Source organism: Hippopotamus amphibius, chromosome 1 (genome assembly GCF_030028045.1).
Source record: "Hippopotamus amphibius kiboko isolate mHipAmp2 chromosome 1, mHipAmp2.hap2, whole genome shotgun sequence".
In the NCBI taxonomy this organism is placed as follows: domain Eukaryota; kingdom Metazoa; phylum Chordata; class Mammalia; order Artiodactyla; family Hippopotamidae; genus Hippopotamus; species Hippopotamus amphibius.
Window position 1 is genome coordinate 28,810,409 of NC_080186.1, and position 19,556 is coordinate 28,829,964.

At 43.1% G+C, this 19,556-nt stretch overlaps 1 protein-coding gene across 7 annotated transcripts in view; it reads left to right on the plus strand.

Annotated features, from left to right (window-relative positions):
* The window catches only part of THRAP3 (thyroid hormone receptor associated protein 3), a 62,303-nt gene extending 43,241 nt beyond the window's left edge, over positions 1 to 19,062 (plus strand). For all 7 annotated transcript variants that reach the window (XM_057705411.1, XM_057705380.1, XM_057705422.1 and 4 more), the window contains 9 exons: positions 3,958 to 4,863; positions 6,394 to 7,107; positions 8,038 to 8,210; positions 8,949 to 9,060; positions 10,015 to 10,099; positions 12,198 to 12,385; positions 15,030 to 15,225; positions 15,601 to 15,744; positions 17,488 to 19,062. In XM_057705411.1, the coding sequence (XP_057561394.1) occupies positions 3,958 to 4,863; positions 6,394 to 7,107; positions 8,038 to 8,210; positions 8,949 to 9,060; positions 10,015 to 10,099; positions 12,198 to 12,385; positions 15,030 to 15,225; positions 15,601 to 15,744; positions 17,488 to 17,709 (2,740 nt within the window). In that variant the 3' untranslated portion in view covers positions 17,710 to 19,062. The remainder of the gene's footprint in view (positions 1 to 3,957; positions 4,864 to 6,393; positions 7,108 to 8,037; positions 8,211 to 8,948; positions 9,061 to 10,014; positions 10,100 to 12,197; positions 12,386 to 15,029; positions 15,226 to 15,600; positions 15,745 to 17,487) is intronic.
* The last annotated feature ends 494 nt before the right edge of the window (positions 19,063 to 19,556 follow it).

Sequence of the window (19,556 nt, forward strand, 5' to 3'; positions counted from 1 at the left end):
TATTTTTGGAGGCTTGGACCAAAGTTTATTTGCATCATTAGCAAAGAAAGGATAGCTAAGAGGATTAAGTGTATGATCAACATTGCAGGAAAAAGAAACCTTAACCCACTAAAATGATTAAACCTTAAAAAAAAATCAGGAGTCATTTGTATACACCTGAATGCCGATTACTAACAAGCTGCATCTATTTAATAAAACACACCTTAAAACTACCTAAAAATTACTATTGTAGACATCACTTTGCCTTACTAAGTGTGCAGATAATTCTTTTGAATTTATTGCCAATATTTTTTAAAATACATATTTATTGGAGTATAATTGCTTTACAATGTTGTGTTAGTTTCTGCTGTACAGCAGAATGAATCAGCTATTTTTATATATATATCCCCGTATCCCCTCCCTTCCAGTATTCTTTAATTTAGTCAGTTTCTACACCTTTAGTTGGATTATTTCCCTATTTCAACTATGTCTTGAAATAGGTGCCAGACTTCCTGCGTCTTTCCTCTTTTGATGTGTTATGAGTTCGGTTTTTCATTCTTTAAAACTTACTTCCTGGGCTTCCTAGGTGGCACAGTGGTTAAGAATCCGCCTGCCAATGCAGAGGTCACGGGTTTGATCCCAGCTCCAGGAAGATCCCACATGCCGCGGAGCAACTAAGCCCGTGTGCCAAAAAAGAAAACAAACAAACAAACAAACAAAACTTACTTCCTTTTATGAATAGATAAGAACTTTTTAATAAGTATAAGTTTCTGTATGTGTGTTGGAGAAATGTTGATAGATTTAAATATTTAGACATCAAAAGGGGATCTTTGTACAGTTTCATTCTTTTTGTCAGAGTTGCAGTAGGCAAGGGGATAATTTCTCAGTTTTGCCATTTGGCACCCCTGCTGATTATTTTAGATGAGTATCTAGAGCTCTTCTCTTAAACGAATTATGCAATGTAAGATAAACTCAGGAATAGTTGTTACTAAGCTTTATTCTCGGTAGTTTCCATAGTCCTATAGCACTTCTAAAAGAGTTTGTAAACAAATGGTTGGTAGGATTCCCCACACCCCCACCCTCCCAGCAAGAACAAGTTAATTCTTGAATGGAGTCTGTGAGAAGCCTGTGTGAAAAATTAATTTCAGAGCAGATTGAACAAAAAGCTGTGCATAAATATTGATGATGTCACATAGTGTAGAATAGGAAGTTATAAACTTTGAGTCTCTCCCTCAAAAGAAAGACTCCTTTTTTTTTCCCCCAAAGATAACATTACACCTTGAGGGTAACAAATCCTAGCTTTTTTTCTCCCATGTTTCTTGGGCACACATTTTTATACCAAACTCTATTCAAGGCCTGTGCTAGATAGAGTGTCTCTTTCCCAATTGTGTCGAAGTAAAATTCCATCCCATCTTCTCACCCCCCACCTCCCAAAAAAGAAGCGAGGAAATCTAGTAAATATATCTACCTCAGGAAGTTGCTATCAGGGCCGTAGAACTGAGCAGAGCCTCTTAGTAAACTTCTGCCTTGTGCCCAGAATCTTTTGATCTGGGCTGTTTAAACCTCAGTTTTAGCTCTTTTGGTCCTAAAGGTAACATTTTAAAACTTAATCTGGTAAATGAAAACTAAATAATTAGTTCAAAAAGAAGAGGCTGTACAACCAAAACTGAGAGATAAAATTGAACTGACATAAACCAAATTGAAAAATGTTAACCAGCTCTGAAGTATTTGTGATAGCTGGAGTTCTGGGCGCATCTGTCTGGACAGATTGCTTCTCCTTACTCTACAGATCATTTGGCATGGTCATCAACTTGGCAGATGAGGGAAAAATATCTTAGGCAGGCAGTATGTGCTGGGGTAGGTGTAGAGCCACTCTATGTGCTGTCTTAGTACCTGGAAGATTGTTATTTTGGAGGAATATCTCCACTAGAAAATATGTTTTTATATTTGATTGAAGTCTGACTTCTCTGTTTTTTAGAAACAGATAAATATGCCACTGGGTGTTCATTTTTATTTCTGGCTTATCTGTTTCATGATTTTTTTCTTTTGTTTTCCCTCTCCTACAAGGGAAGTATACTATCCAGAGAGTTTGAGAAACCATGCCTTTAAATTAACTTAACTGCTGAGTTCTACAGAATTGGAGAAAATTGGTTGTTTCCTTGTATTTCACAGACGGTATCCTTTTAAGTGACTTCTCATAAATAACTTCATTTGCAATCTGCAGAGACTCAAGTTCCTGCATCTGTGTGGTGACTGCGGGTTTTGGATGCAGTATGCCGCAGGGCCCTCACTAGTAATTGGTGACAGAAGCAGCAGTAGCCTCTGAGGACAGGAACATAAATTAAACCCTCCTTAGTGCTGGTGGTGCATCACCTCCCTCAAGTATAGCCATTAATTTGGGTCATATTCAGTTTTTTAGCTGCATCTGCCTCTCCCTTCTTCTTTCTTATGTTGTTTCTGTTTCCAAATGAAAAATGTGAAAGGTAAGTTTGTTTTTTCTAACTGTATTTAAATAGCGACCATTAACAACCAGCAGTATGCTGCATCTTTACCAGTTCCTGTTGTTCTTGGGGTAGATTAAAAAACCTGTGTGTGGTGGTAGTAAGTAGAGGGAAACCAATCCTACTTTATCTTCTAAGTGTAAGTTTCTTTCTAAAAATACCATTTTGTTTAGTTGTTAAAACTTGTCACATTTGCTAAATGGAGTTATTTGTAAAACTAACAAGCAGACAGATAAAATGCATGTGTTTCCATTTATGTCTGTTATGAGAAGGCTTGCTTCTGAACTGAAGGGTTTTTATTCTATATGTAAAGAAAATGTTTTTGGAGTTTTCTAGTAATTTTACATATTTCTAGCTAACTGCTTAGGAGTAGTTACTAATTAATGCTCTACATCGTAGTTGACATGACAAGTGGTATCAAAGAACCTCAGTGGATCTTCTACACCAGCAAATACAGTTTTTGACTTTTTGATGGAAACAAAGCTCCCTGTCATTGACAAGCCTGGCATTTGTGAACATGTTATTTTTACAGAGTTAGGTTACTGCTGAATGCCTGCGGTTCTGGAAATGTACCTTTGCTAATTAGAGTTCTCTGTTGTTAAATGAAGAACACCACAACACTGGGCTTTAGGATAACCTTAAAGATGTGTGAGTGTGGGCCTGTTTTTGTAGTTTTTCTTTGCTACCCTCTTGTATGCTTGGGTCTCATGGTCAGATGGTGCCCTCTTGTGGCACCTAGGTAAGCCTTGTATTTCAGCCACAGAAACTTGACCTTCTAGGTAATGAGACCATTTCCAGATTCCCAGTTAAAAAAAACACAACAATATTTGTATATTTTGCTGATCTGATTTCAGTTAAAATTCTTTTAAGCTTTGAACATATGCATTCTCTCAGTCCCCATTTAAGTGTTCTTTGGTTTAGACCTGTTGGAGCTGTTTTTTACAACCCCATGTCTTAGTGCAAGCTGAGAAATTAGCTCTGCACAGAGAGAGAGAGGAGGGTAGGATGGGGAGTAAACAGTGTGGGGCCAAAGGACCAGAATAGTTACCTGTCTGGGTACCACAGCGTAGAGTTCTTCCTCACTTCCGATGACCTAGGGACCTTATCTGTAAAATCTTCTGTGCCTATGAAACTCTGAGCAATTAGTATACTATATTAAAATGGTGTTTGTTCTCTGCATTAAGAACATTTTTGTATTCTCTCAGTCACTGTAGAAATACATCTCCATTTAGAATGTGCTACAGTATTAATGAAGCATCTCAGTGTCTCATTTGTTAAAGTGATTCTTTATCTTTGTACTTAATGTGGCCATAAGAGTAGGATTAAATATTTAAGTTTGTGCCTTCTGTTTAAAAACAGCTGAAATTAAGTGATACATAAGAGCAGGGGTTTACCTCTTTGTTGGCAGTTTTTTCTTGAGTAAAAATGCTTGTGTCAAAAATTCAAACATTTCGTCCCTCCCCCACCCTTCTTTCAGTTCTAGGTCTCGTTCCAGATCATATTCTCCAGCTCATAACAGAGAGAGAAATCACCCAAGAGTATATCAGAATCGGGATTTCCGAGGTCACAACAGAGGCTATAGAAGGCCCTATTATTTCCGTGGGCGCAACAGAGGCTTTTATCCATGGGGCCAGTATAACCGAGGAGGCTATGGAAACTACCGCTCAAATTGGCAGAATTACCGGCAAGCCTACAGTCCTCGTCGGGGCCGTTCCCGATCCCGGTCCCCAAAGAGAAGGTCCCCTTCACCAAGGTCCAGGAGCCATTCTAGAAACTCCGATAAGTCTTCCTCTGACAGGTCAAGGCGTTCCTCGTCCTCTCGTTCTTCCTCCAACCACAGCCGAGTTGAATCTTCTAAGCGCAAGTCTGCAAAGGAAAAAAAGTCTTCTTCCAAGGATAGCCGGCCATCTCAGGCTGCCGGGGATAATCAGGGAGATGAGGCCAAGGAGCAGCCCTTCTCTGGAGGCACCTCTCAAGACACAAAATCATCTGACAGCTCAAAGCCATGGCCAGATGCCACCACATACAGTGCTAGTTCTGCATCACGGGCCTCAGCGGTGTCTGAGCTGAGTCCTCGAGAGCGAAGCCCTGCTCTCAAAAGCCCCCTTCAGTCTGTCGTGGTGAGGAGGCGGTCACCTCGTCCTAGCCCTGTGCCAAAACCTAGCCCTCCGCTTTCTAGCACATCCCAGATGGGCTCAACTCTGCAGAGTGGTGCTGGGTACCAGGCTGGGACACACCAAGCTCAGTTTGACCATGGCTCGGGATCCTTGAGTCCATCCAAAAAGAGCCCCGTGGGTAAGAGTCCACCAGCCACTGGCTCCACTTATGGCTCATCTCAGAAAGAGGAGGCTGCGGCTTCAGGAGGAGCAGCCTATACAAAGAGGCAAGTATCTTTTTTCCCTTGTCTGGTTGTTTGTATCTCACCATCTGGCAGTTTAGTTGTAATGTGATCCTTATGGCGCTGACTAATGGTAATAAGGTAATCCCATTTCCTAAATTTTTCATTTAGCAAACTTGAAAGCATCACCCAAGGAAACCTGTAGCTTAACTCTAGTTTTCCTATCTTCCTGAATTTGTATTGCAGCATATAGTTTCTTTAGACTACTCTGCAATGATATTTTCACATTTAAAGTTTGCCTTGGATTCTACCAATATAAGCCAGAGAACAGTAGAGATTTGTGGGTCAGCTATCAAAAAAAAGTGTTCTTTACCAAAATGAATGGCAGTTGGAGCTATTAGACCCTCTAGGACCCACCATCTACTGTGATCAGTCTGCATCAGTCCATCATGGTGAAGAGCTGCACCCTTGTACCCTCACACCCTCCAGTTGAGACTGGGCAGAATGGGAAAGTCCAAGGCTTAGTCCAGGAAGACCTTGTTTTAAAATCGCAAGGTGGGTGTTTGTCCCAGTAGAAGTCAACTGGGCTGTGTGTTAGGAGAGGACATAACGGCGCTTCTGTCTTTCTACCCTGGGGGACACGGTGAGTTGGAACTTGAGTCTTTGTTTTGTGTGGTTGGGTGGATTGGGATGATAGAGATATAACAGAATTCGCATTGGGACCAGGTTGTCAGGAGGGACTTACAGAGCAGGTGGTTCTCCTCCCACCCCTTTTTTCCTTTTCTCTTATTAACATATTCTTTGATGCCCTGCTGTATTTTGGTTCTTTTTTGCCGTATTAATGCAACTCTAACTTGATTAGACTTTTTCCATTAATGGTACACATGAGGCATTCAGAATATGTACTTTGCAGCCTTCAGTAAATCTACTTTAAAATACAAGTTTTGTTCACTTCCAGGACAGTGAATCTCATTAGGACACTTGGGCGTGAGCTCTGTTTTTCCATAAAAATGAGTAGAATGATTTTTGCCCCCTCCCCCAATTAACATGTGTTTTGTTTTTATTTGTGTTCACAGTATATTTCATGCTTAGATCTTCTAGGTGACTTGAAGCAAATTTGAAGTCTCTTTTGAGACTTGTATTTCCAATTGTGAGTTGTATAAAAGCAAAACAGTCCGAGGTTGAACATTCTGTGTTAACTTTGCTGAAAGCAGATTTTAAGTGACTGAGTGAAGGTTGGATAAGACCTTAATTTTTTTTTTCCTAGACCACTTACAGGTAAGTAGGTTTTTGTTTTTTAGTATCCTAAAAATTGCCTTTGCTATTTTCTTTTTGTTCTTGTAATACACAACTCCACGGACCGTATGTTTTTTTCTTAAATGCTAGTAAGTTCATAGATATGTGAAGAGCAGTTTTTTTAGAAATTACTAGAAAGTAACCAACACTCCTTTGGTAACATTGGAATCCACAAGACATACTTTTTAGGGAATTAAAAACCTAAGACCATATGGTGCTATTTTAGATCAGGTTGCTTAAGAAGCCTCTTGTGTGTCTCCCTTGTGTTTTCATAACTAGGTATCTAGATGAGCAGAAGACGGAAAATGGAAAAGATAAGGAACAGAAACAAACAAATACTGATAAAGAGAAAATGAAAGAGAAAGGGAGCTTCTCTGATGCAGGCTTGGGTGATACAAAAATGAAATCTGATCCATTTGCTCCCAAAACTGATACTGAGAAGCCTTTTCGGGGTAGCCAGTCTCCCAAAAGGTATAAGCTCCGAGATGACTTTGAGAAGAAGATGGCTGACTTCCACAAGGAGGAGATGGATGATCAAGATAAAGACAAGGCTAAGGGAAGGAAGGAATCTGAGTTTGATGATGAACCCAAATTCATGTCGAAAGTCATAGCAGGAGCAAACAAAAACCAGGAGGAGGAGAAGTCAGGCAAATGGGAGGGCCTGGTGTACGCACCTCCAGGGAAGGAAAAGCAAAGAAAAACGGAGGAGTTGGAGGAGGAGTCTTTCTCAGAGAGATCCAAAAAGGAGGATCGGGGAGGACCCAAGAGAACCGAAAGTGGGCACAGGGGATTTGTGCCTGAAAAAAATTTCCGGGTAACTGCTTACAAAGCAGCCCAGGAGAAAAGCTCATCACCTCCCCCGAGAAAGACCTCTGAGAGCCGAGAGAAGCTAGGAGCCAAAGGAGACTTTTCCACAGGGAAGTCTTCCTTTTCCATTACTCGAGAAGCCCAGGTCAATGTCCGGATGGACTCTTTTGATGAGGACCTTGCGAGGTGAGCTGTAGTCTATCTTGACCCTCAGGGCTTCGGTAACCTAAGCTCTGTCCCTGAGGTCATTCTGGAACATTGGGCAGGCCCCTCCTGTATTTCCCTGCTGTCTCATTTTCAGTCTCCCTGTTTTCAGTGGAGAAGTGTGTATCGGTGAGCGATGATGTGTTGGGGGCAGTATCATAGCAGTGGTGAAGCGTCGTCTTAGTCTGCAGTGCCTGGCTTTCTTGGTGCTGGGTCCCCTCTGCTTCTCCCTTGCACTCGTCATCACACCATACCACCCCCCCACCCCACCCCATTCCGCCCCCGTCCTGTTGTCTTGCTTAACGTGCTTAAGAGGTTTTTTGCCTGTGGAGCCATGCAGGATCCATTTTTCCATTCTTAGCTAAGTCACAGTATCTATTACTACAGGCCTTCGTCAAATGATGGAACAATTTTAAAGTTGGGGCTGGGGGCAGGAGAACTTCAGGGAAGAGTGGCGAGGCCCAGGCTGCTTTTTACCTGGTGTAGAAACTGCCCAGCCAGTTGGAAGTCTGCTGAGCAGCATCCTAGCCACATCCCACTCTCGCTGTGTTGTGTCACTTCACTGAGTGGCCCTGGCTGGCCAAGCTAGTTGGTCTTTTAGAAGATCTTCCTATTTGTCATGGTTGAAAACCAGCAGAGACCCCCTAGAGCAGAATCACTGAGGTTTAATGCTTCATCCTGCCCATTTGTTCCTATTAAATTCCAAGGGGGGAAAAGGGAAGAGAGAGATTTGGGATGCCTTTTTCCATAGTTTTGGTGCATTGAGGTTACTTTGTACCTTGATAGCAATTAAAAAAGGAACTTTGCGGATAAATTTAACTCTTTTAAAGCCCTCTTTGCATTTTTAGGATTTAAGTGTTCTGACTTTCTGTGTATCTTCTTACATTTGGCCTCCCTATGTTTCTTTTTCAGACCCAGTGGCTTATTGGCTCAGGAACGGAAGCTTTCTCGTGATCTAGTTCATAGCAACAAAAAGGAACAGGAATTTCGATCCATTTTCCAGCACATACAGTCGGCTCAGTCTCAGCGGAGCCCCTCAGAACTGTTTGCCCAGCATATAGTGACCATCGTTCACCATGTTAAAGGTGAGTCCAGACCCCAGCGTTCTCAGGCTCCCTTTCCACGAGCTTATAGCTTCCTCTCTGACAAGTGGAAAGATGAGTGGGGGAATGAGGGAGTCTATTGGGGACCTTTATCTCACTGATAGGGCCTTTGAAGCTGAGGGTTGGCTCGAAGGAAATTTCTTACAGGGAGGAGTTTCCATTTTTTAATTACTGAGCTGAGCATTATGAAATGCTAATGGTAATCTGTGATTGTGAGAATAGGTAAAATCCTTCAGGTGAAGGTTTAAATTGCTTGAAAAGGAGGTATGAAAAGTGGCTTTCCCCACCCCTCTGTCTTTTCCTGTCTAGTAGGTAGAAGCTTTTAGAGGACTGTTGTAGATCTTTTGGTGTGGATATCTTCCTCACATTATTCTGCCATCTCCTGGGCAAATGGAGGTGGACAGTCTGGGGAATATGATGTAGAACCTGGGTTTGGGCCAGTTACACGTTCCATTTGAAAATGCAACTCAAGCAGGAGTCAGTGCTCTGAGTCAAAGGATAGTAAACTCCAGTTTCTCTCCTTGTATCCATGTCCTACAGTGGAAATCCAGTGCTCAACATTGGATTTTGTCTGAACCAGCCATTTTTCCTTCCTCTTCACAGTATGTTTTTTATATGGATTTGACTAGTCACATCTCTGTGGCTGCAGGTCCGTGCAAAGGAGTTGAATGTTGGGTCTGCCTTTGATAGCCTGACATGTTTTTCTTTGACTCCCCACAGAGCATCACTTTGGGTCCTCGGGAATGACATTGCATGAACGCTTTACTAAATACCTAAAGAGAGGGACTGAGCAGGAGGCAGCTAAAAACAAGAAAAGCCCGGAGATTCACAGGTGAGGATCTCAGCCTTAACTAGAGGTAATCATAGGACTGCTTGTCTTATGTTTGCCACTTGTTAGGTGCGTTAGCAGCAGAGTTTAAGGTAACGCCCTCCAGATTCTAGGATGGCAGTGGTTTTCAGTGGAAAAGGTGTGCTTTGGTGACCATGTTTTTATCACTTTGGGCCTGAGGAGAGCAGCCCTTTTGATAAAAATGAACCCTTGTATTCTTGAGAGCTGGCAAAGAATAACCGAAGATCACTGTGAGCTTTCTTTACATAAAGTAGATGTTGTTTCTTTAAGCAGCCCATGTATTTCATACATTAGTCCTTCTTTTGGAAGAATTTGCAGCCGGTGGAGGAGCTTATAGGATTATGTCAGAGGGTTTTAAAGCCCAGAGGTTTAAACATTCAGTTGTGGGAGTCTATTCACAGTAAATAGGGACTTTGTCTAGAAACAAAGTTGGCCTTATCTTTATTTAATAGTCAGCTCTTGAACCTTTGTAGTAGGTGGGAGGACCATGTTTGCACAACAGTCTTGGATCTAGGGTCTTTTGGGGATATGTGTCATGCCAGGCAGTTGTTTCACTTAGACCTCATCTTATTGGTGAATAATGGGACATTCATTATATTTTAATTCCCAAAATGAAAACCGCTTTTTGAAGTTAAGCAGGGCATAGATATTCTTGGTGTGAATTTGAGATTATAGGCGTGGCTGTAGATGAGTCTGTTTTTGTGGCTGTAACAGTACTAGGTGGAATAAGACATTTCTTCTGTCTGAGTTTGGAAAGTTGGGGGTGGGGTGTTGTGTGCGCACACACGCATGCACATCTCTGGGAGAGTAAGTATATAAGCAAACAACATAAGTGTAATAAAAAGGAATGCCTGTGATTCCACTAGCCTACTTACTGACTGAGGTGCTATATACACACTATGGTATGTTAAACAGTTTTTGTGTTTTCAATTTTAGGAGGATAGACATTTCCCCCAGTACATTCAGAAAACATGGTTTGGCTCATGACGATATGAAAAGTCCCCGGGAACCTGGCTACAAGGTGAACTGTTGCTTTGATCAGTAATTCCAACAAAATGAGTGCGTTGGGCATGAACTTGACAGAAATGTGTTTGTTTAAATTACTCTCTACTTAAGTTTGTGTTTTTCTTTTAAGGATGGGCATAATTCTAAAAATGAACTACAAAGGGTTAATTTTTATTAAATGTATCAACAACCTTTGTGAAGTGGTTAGAATATGGTAAATGACCCCAAAGTCTATTGAGGTGAGCTTGAGAAAAAAAAGAGAGGAGTTTTGGAACAAGTGCCCATGATGAGAGAAGAAACTTTTTGTGATATTTTTCTGCTTGTAAGTATTATCAAATCAACTATATACATGCACTATTTCCAACCATGATTTCAAAAAGACATGCATGTCAGAGGAGAGTGAAATATTCATATCTTAACTTAGTAGACTGTTTTAAGGCTAGTCCAGATTTTTTTCTAACATTGTATCATATCATCTGTGGGTTACTGTTACTTTGAAGCTAAACATTGCTTTGATAGCCCAGCTACATTTGTAATGATGTGCACGTAAACACTGTTATTAACAGGTTAAAGCTTGTGTGCAGTCTTTTATTTTGGGTTCTTAAAAATCTTAGTATTTATTGACCATCATTCCCATATAGAGTTGTAATATAAAATTAGAGATGGCTTTTCCAATGCTGCTGAAACCTTTTCTAAAAATAGTAATTTTCAAGTTTTCCAAATAAATTTGTCTTGTTGGTTGAATGTGATGAGAGGTACCCTTGCACAATCTCTCCTCTCCCATCCCCCTTTTCTTTTTCCAAGTACCCACCAGCTTGGCATTAACCATGTGAAATGCAAGGTTTTGAAATATCAGAAGAGATCCCATCCTCTCTGCCCCACATAGCCTACTCATTAGAGGTGCTGTGTGCACCGCCTAAGGGAGCTGCAGCTGTATTTTTCTAATCTCTTTTATGTCTTTGGAGGGTGCAGAGGCCCCATTCCCTCTCAAAAGAAAACCATGTGATAAAATAATCCAGTTGACTACCTACCACTCCTGTGAATTAAAGTTAAATTATTTCAACAAAAAGCTTAGTTGTTTGTGTTGAGTAAAATATTAATACAGAGTGAGCTGCTCATCCCTTCCTCTTTTTTAGGGGGGGTGGGTTTGTTTGTTTTTTGTTTTTGATTTTTTTTTGGCTGCACCGTGCAGATTGTGGGATCTTAGTTCCTGGACCAGGAATCAAACCCTGGCCCTCAGCAGTGAAAACACGGAGTCCTAACCACTGGACTGACAGGGAAGTCCCTAGGGAGATTTTACTTCCATGAGACAAGTCTTAGTGTGTAATGTGCCTGAAATTACCTTGTACCTCTGCTTTCACTGAGTTCCTAAAGAGCTGTTGAAAGGCCTTGGCGTGATAGTTTGGAGTAGAAGGCCACTGTTGTTGCTGGGCTTATGCTGTATCTGCAGCATACATACCTTGATAGGTTCATGTCATAGAAAGTTAGCAAAAAAGATTTTCTTTTCTCTTTCCTTTTTTTTTTTCTAAATAAATTTTGACCTGGTATTGCCACTTTATGAATACAATCTGGTTTTTAATATACCTTCTCTAGAGAAATTTCTTAATATAACTAAACGTTTTGGAAGGCTGCTTATCTCCTGTTGTCTGTCGTTGGACTCAGTACTGAGAGATAATTCCAAGTAGAGGATGGCCCAGGGTGGCTACCACAGTGTAGGTAGGGGACAGATAACAGCATTTCCATTCTGGTGGTGACTAAGCCTGAGCCAGCCTAACCAACACCTTCCAGAGTTGATTTTGGCCCTCTCACCTTGTCGGCTAGCCAGAGTCATTACTGGGCCACAGAGGGAAATAGCAGAGCAAGATGTTGGGGGGCGGAATATGGGCATATGCAGGAGGTCATCATTATTTTAGAGTACTGGTTTGGGCTCTGTAGGGGTCTCATAAAGCACCTCTGCGAAACATCCTGTAGCCCTCCCGAGCTTGGGCGAGGTGCCTCTCATTCCCGGTGCTTCCTCTGTGCCACTCCATTGGAGTAGAAACCACAGTTTGTGGGGTGGTGGAGATGGTAGCCCTGAATCCCAAAAACCTTAATTTTGATTTCTCTTTTGGCAGGCTGAGGGAAAATACAAAGATGATCCTGTTGATCTCCGCCTTGATATTGAACGTCGTAAAAAACATAAAGAGAGAGATCTTAAACGAGGTAAATCAAGAGAATCAGTGGATTCCCGAGACTCAAGCCATTCGAGGGAAAGATCAGCTGAGAAAACAGAGAAAACTCATAAAGGATCAAAGAAGCAGAAGTACGTGAGCCCCTGTCACCTCATTCAGACTCCTGAGTGGATTCTTTTGCCCACCATTAGGCTATACAGCAGACCCTCCAGGCCAGAGAATTTGGGGTTAGGAACCATAGCCACTTGTGCAGTTTCTTTGTTTTTTCAAACTGTCAGTTTAAATCCCTAGATTGAAACCAGAACTTTTACATGAAAGTAGGCATGATTCTTGTCCGAAGGAGGGCTCTTGGGAGATGGGCAGTTAATTTTGGCTGTAGGAAAGTGTGGGAAATCATACGGCAATGCCTTTTGCGTTTGTTTTGGACATGCTCTTTGACATGTCCTTTCTCATCACAAATCTTCTCGGGAAGGTTATGTTTTAGAAATAGCTCATAGTTGTTGTCAGGTAATAACACTGGTCAAAGAAACAGGGTGGAACTAGATAGGACAAGATTGTGGATCTTAAATGCCTTTTAAGCTAGTTTCACAGACACTTCCAAGAGAGGTGTTCCAAATATTTGTAAAACAAAAGTAACATTGTTGAACTTCGTAAGGCAGCATTTATGCCAAAGTCTTGTCTCTGTTTACATTTTTCAATGTTCCATGACTTTTTTCTTTTTTTTCTTCGGTTACATTTTATTTATTCATTTATTTGGTTGCGCCGGGTCTTAATTGTAGCAGGCAGGCTCCTTAGTTGCGGCTTGCAGGCTCCTTGGTTGTGGCATGCGAACTCTTAGTTGCAGCATGCATGTGGGAATCTAGTTCCCAGACTAGGGATTGAACCCGGGTCCCCTGCATTGGGAGCGTGGAGTCTTAACCACTGCACCACCAGGGAAGTCCTCCATGACTTTTCAATCATGTCTCATTAAAGGTAGCAGAATTGAAACCCCACACCTTCCCATAAGAAGCAACACCACTTCTGTGTTTCTGAACTTCAGCTGGCAAGCACTTCCATATCCATTGTCTGATAACAGTCCTTTGAGATAAGTTGAACGGTTAGTAGGTTACCCGTTTCACCCATTTGAAAGATAAAGAAATAAGCTCAGAACAGTTTGTCTAAGATCACACAGTATCAACTGACATCAAAACTCAGATCTTGTGTTCCACTTTGTCTGCCCTTCCACTCAGTTAGTTACACATCATGAGCCCTAGCAGCTTTCAGGGCTGCCCGCAGATAAAGGATCTGATAATCCTCAACAGGGATTAGAAGTGGGGGTACAGTAGTCTCCAGCGCTGTCACTGGTAGGAAGGAAGCAGAACAGAATTGGATTTGGATTACTAATCCTGATTTCCTCCCTGGGACATGTGCTTCTACTTCTGACTTGCTTTGTAACCTTGACCAAGTCTCTTGCAACCCTAGTATTTTATAATTGGAGCAAGAAGAAAAATGATAATTATGTCACTGTTTTCATTGTATATCACACTTCAGTTTACAAGAACTCTTTTCTCATGTGACTGAAGACTGGCTCACCCAAGATCACACAACTAATAAAAGGCAGTGTTGAGACTCAAATCTGGGGCTTTTTGGAGTCTTATTTTTGAAAACCTCTTGAAATAGCACTGATTTCTAGGAGTTAAACATTTGAGTTATAAGAATCCTATGACAGTAACTTAGATTTCCCCCTTTTTATGAGTAAATGCTAGAAGGAGCCAGGAGGATTCAAATGTTAATTAAGTCTTTGATCTTCTCAAATGTGTGGGGGTTGGGGGGGTGGCAAGGTACTTTTCATAATGGAGGAGGATAATGATGGGTTACTGACACTTGTCTGGCTCCTCCCTGTAAGTCCTCCTCTACTCCTGGGAGCTGGCCTTTCTGCCACTTTAAGAGGTGGCTGGTACCCTCCTCCAGTACCACATGGCTGGACCCGCCCCAAACCTCTGGAACATAGATAGTGACTCATCTTAATAGTCTAATTTTCCCTAATCTGTAATTTCCCCCAGATGAAGGGAAGGATGGGAAATAACTCTGGAAAGAGTTTCACCAGATTCTATGCTTAATGACAAAACCTGTTTGAGCTCAGTGGAAAATGGCAGGTGGTTTGTGGAGTAGTGGTGTAGTTAGTCAGAGTCAGGTTTGAATCCAGGTCTGCTCAGCTCTGTCACCTGAATTTCCTATCTATAAAATGGGGGAAGTAATACTGAGTGATCAGAATTGCCATTTACTATATGCCTGCCATGTCAATGTAGAGCATTTAAGCACATTGTTTTTTCAATCTTTAGAGCAACTTCCCAAGACAGGTAGTGTTGTCCTTATGAGAAATAAAACTGATATAAAGCCGAAACAGATGGTAATGTATAAAGCCTGTCTTGGTATCAGTTACTCCATGGCTTTCAGTAGTGTTAGTTTCCTTCTGTCTTTCTGATTCATGCACGTGTATTAGACTGAGCTACCAGAGACCATGGACTGTGTTTTGTTTCTCCTTCTGTGTGTCCCATGTTCATCTCAGGCTCCGACATAGATGTGTCACTCAACATGACTAACAGAGTTGAGAGGAAGCTCCTCAGGTTCCCTGGGTGGATGTGCTGGGGCTGAGTTGTTTTTTCAGGTTACGAATCATCAGTGTTTTCATCACAGACACACTCCTGGTTGCCCAGTGCTGCTTATCCATGAGCTCCCAGACAAGGGCTGTACCCTAGTGGCTTATTGATCTCCCTGCCTCTTCTGTTTACATAGGAAGCACCGAAGAGCACGAGACCGGTCCAGGTCATCATCCTCTTCCTCCCAGTCATCCCACTCCTACAAAGCGGAAGAATACACTGAAGAGACAGAAGAGAGAGAGGAGAGTACCACGGGCTTTGACAAATCAAGGCTGGGGACCAAAGACTTCGTGGGTCCAAGTGAGAGAGGAGGCAGAGCTCGAGGGACCTTTGTAAGACCCTGCCCCACTCCCTTTCTCTAAGCCCTTACTGCCACTAATTCTAATTATGTTCTTATCAGAATACTTACTTTGTTGCCCTTGATACAGGTGATTCAGTCTGTAGACCCTAGAATCTGTGGTTTCCCAATCCCCAGGCTTTCCATTTTCAGTGTTTTCTTTTTTCTTACCCCCTGCCCCCTGCCCTGTTTGTAATCACTTAGCCAGAAAGTCTCTTAGGGCTTCTGGTCTGAACTTCCTTACTTGCCTTGACTCTGGAGGACAGCTGTCTATTTTGTGCCAGAAAAGTGTTTGAATAGAAGGCAGGAAGTTGTTTTTCTCCGTTCCTTACGTGGTCCCTTTGTTCCTTTCTCCCGTTTATTGCCACAGCAATTTCGAGCCAGAGGGAGAGGCTGGGGCAGAGGCAACTACTCTGGTAACAACAACAACAGCAGCAGCAACGATTTTCAAAAGAGAAACCGGGAGGAGGAATGGGACCCCGAGTACACGCCCAAAAGCAAGAAGTATTACTTGGTACGTGTCTGGGGCTAACCAGGAAGGGCCAGGGGGCCATTGGCACACACAGTAGCTGATAGTGAGGCCTCAGTTGGTCTTTCCAGAACTGTGATTAAATATGTGTGCAGGCATTGCACTGGGTACCTGTGTGCTTGTGGGATAGTATAGTGCTGGCAAGATGAGTGTTCTCTACAGAGTCAGTCCTGACCTTGAAAGTGTTATCTTAGATGTTAATGGATTCCAGGATAAGCAGGAAAGGTTGCTCTTGCCTTTTTAGTCTGTAAAATTATTTTACTGTTTACCCACCCTAACCCAAGCCTCCCTCCAGCCTTTATGGATAGAACCATAGCCTTCCCCTGAGGCTGCAGTTCCACCCAGTCGCTCCCCAGCACAAGACTGACAGGAAAGACAGCTCAGGATCTCTTTTGAGGAAGGGGACCTGTCTCAAATGAAACGCCACTGGGGCCTCTCTCTTCTAAGCTGTCGGTCATTGTCAGGTCCCAGGCAGCACCTGAGCCTCTCTGCCTCTCAGGTTAGGGCTTTTCTAAGCTGAATGACCTGGCCAGTGAGAAAGCTCTTTTGGCCTTGCCGTGTCAGTAGCAGGCTCAGATCCAAGCAGATGTGACTCTGAGTGTCATAACTGAAGTAAACTTGCAGCTGAGTCTCTTCATCACCCATGAGGACTGGCATGGAAACAGGTTGCTGTGTAAATCACTACGCATAGCCAACTTCACTGTTTAGGGCTGCTGGGAGCTACTGTGAGACTCCTAGAACCTACATCTAGGGAAATGTTGGCTGGGCCCAGGATAGGTACCGGAGTGGAGTTGCTTGGGGAAAGGATTAAAGAACATACAAAGCCCCTTTCCCTGACCCTGTCTGTCCCCTGAAGGAGCATTGCCAACCAGATTCATTTAGGCTAGTGAACAAGCAGCTGGCCCTTTCTCTGAGCTAACCCCTCAGGAGCCTAAGGCACTACTTGTGTGAGTGGAGGGTTTAGGTTCTTTGAAGCCATGAGGCTGATGAGGTAACAGTGACTTTTCAAAATGCTTTGTCATTCGTCTTTCATTGGATCCCTTCTCTCTCATGAGATCATCAGAGCAGGGATTGTGCGAGTTGTGGGTTTTGTTTTTTCTGCTCTGCCACACTGTCTCCATGCATAAATGTAAAGAAGGAAGGGATACAAGATGGGAGGCTGGGTTCTGGTCCTGCCTTTGCCAGTAACTGGTCTGAGACCATAAGCAGATCATTTGCCCTTGGTCTCACTGCCTGTCTTGGCTGAGGGGGGAGGGTTGAGGAGAGCTGGAGTCCCAGTTGTGTGTTTGTTATGTTGCTTCTCTTTTCGTTTCCTGACAACTCAGATCAGGAGTAGTTTCATGTTTGGGGGTGATTGCCTTTCTCAAACCCACCCTTTGAGAGACAGTGTTTAAATAATATGGAGTTACTTAAAGTCCCTGTTTTCTCATCTGCGTGGTGGAGGGTGATAATGATAGGGCAGGGCAGATGCAGAGTTGAATGAGTTAAGGCAGGAAAAGGGCTTTTGAGTGAAGATTTCATCATCATCGTGGTTATAATGATGCCTTAGAATTCAAGGGACCCAACTGAATATCCTCTTAGATTTCACTTAGTAGCATTTTTGGAGTGGGGAACAGGGAGGAGGATGGCATAGGTTCATTGAGAAAGTCACATTTGGGTGGGTGCAGAGGAGAGGGTTCTGGCTACTTTGTTCACTCTAGCATTGATGGCAGTTTTCTTTCCTTTCAGCATGATGACCGTGAAGGCGAAGGTAGTGAGAAGTGGGTGAGCCGGGGCCGGGGCCGAGGAGCCTTTCCTCGGGGTCGGGGCCGGTTCATGTTTCGGAAATCCAGCACCAGCCCCAAATGGGCCCATGACAAGTTCAGTGGGGAGGAAGGGGAGATCGAGGACGACGAGAGTGGGACAGAGAACCGAGAAGAGAAGGACAATTTACAGCCTGCAACTGAGTAGGGGCCACTCTTGATGGAGCCCCTGCCCGAGGGAGAGAGGCGCTGGGAAGATGGCTGGTGAGGAGCTAAACAGAGGAGCCTCTGAAAAGAAGATTCTGAAAATCCCACCCCTACCCACCACCAGCCATGCAAAAATCCTACTACAGCCAAAAGCATCCCTGGCGCTGCGTCCCTCTGGACAGAGGCCAGCCGGCTGTGGGGCCTGGGGTCAGGCCCAGCTCTTGAGCAGAACACACCACGTTGGGCTTTAGCTGTGTTTTTCTCATTTGTTGTTGGTGTGTGGGGTGGGGGCTGGGGTAGGGAGGGCAGAGCGATACTTGGATTTTGGTTTGTTCCCTGTTAGAAACCAACAGTTTTATTCATTTCATTTCATTTGGAGCTAAGAGGACTAATTTGATGATTTTCAGTCTCTTCTCCCTTATCCTGATTTTAAAATCCCCCCCCCCCTTTTTTTTTCTTCTAGGCATATATAGTAACATTAGCAGAAAGATTTAATTTGGGAAACTTTAGATTCTTAAAAGAGAAAACAAAGCATGTGAATAAACATTGAAGTGTTCACCTCAGTTTGGGACCAAACTGCTTGGATCTTTGTAAAAATTGGTTTTGTATGTCGAGGAGGAGTTCAAGGCCTTTCTGACCACCTTGTGTTCCCCTTTTTTGCGCAGCCATGTATCACGTGGTATTGCTCCTAACCACACCCCATGTGTGTACTTCCCCTCCCCCCAATATTTTCTGATTTATTCTGGGCTGGGCTTCCCCTTCTCCACCAGCAGCTCCAGTATCCCAAACTTTCTAGTCCTGCTGATCCTCTCAGCAACAGGGGTGGAAACTGGATGGCAGTTTCTGGTCTGTTTTCTAAGAAACTTCTGACTTCTATTATCTTTACAAATATAAGATGAGAAAATAATTTTTTCAATATTTTTTATTAATCTTTTTATAAAATGAAAAGAAACTCCTATGATCGATTAAGGAAGGTGGTTATGGCTGGGTGGTTTGTGGGGGTTTTTTGTTTTTTTCCTTTTTTTTTTTTTTAAGCTTTAAGTTGAAACATTCTCAGATATTTGGGGGGAAAACATCCTCTTAAAATGGGTCCTTGTGCTTGCCTTCTGGGGAGGCGGTCCTGAGCAGGTGAATCACATGGCATTTATGCATATGTTATATGCGGACTGCACCCACCTCTCCCCCCCAACCTTTGCCTCTTGGGTTGTTATGCTTCTTTCCCCTTACTTTGCTACATTTCTATAGTTAAGTTGGTTTTACTTGAATGATTCATGTTTAGGGGGAAAAAAATGAAAATACCCTTAAAATTTGTTTCAACTCCTCCTGCAAATAAAAAAAAATAAATGAAGTGGCAGATGTAAGTGGGCTCTGGTCATTGTCACCGTGAGTGTGTGTGGGTGGGTGGGTGTGGAGGGGTGGTGGATGTCTCCCATAGCAGCTTCAGGGAAACAAAAGACAAGATGTCTGTGGGGGCTGGGCCCAGACTTGTTCAGCCCCACCCCCTCCAGCCTCACACAGGGTTGTTCTAGGAGGAGCTTCAGCCAATCCCGTGTTGGGTGATGACCCCTCATTCCCATTCCAGTGGTTTTGCCTCATATCCTGTACCTTGGACACTCTAGGAGAACCAGATTTTTTTCACCCTGGTGTCATAAGCAAGGACTTTGGCTTCCAAAGTGGGTGGAGCAGGGGTCAAAGGGTGTGGATAACAGGCTTGGCTTTCTATGGTCACCACCGAGCAGGAAGATGACCTGAGTTAGCCTAGCCCACGTGGCTTGGGCACTAACCTTCAGCCTTTGCCAGCCCTGGCCTTAGCTGTAGCAAAGCAGGAGCCATGAAAGCTCAAGTTCC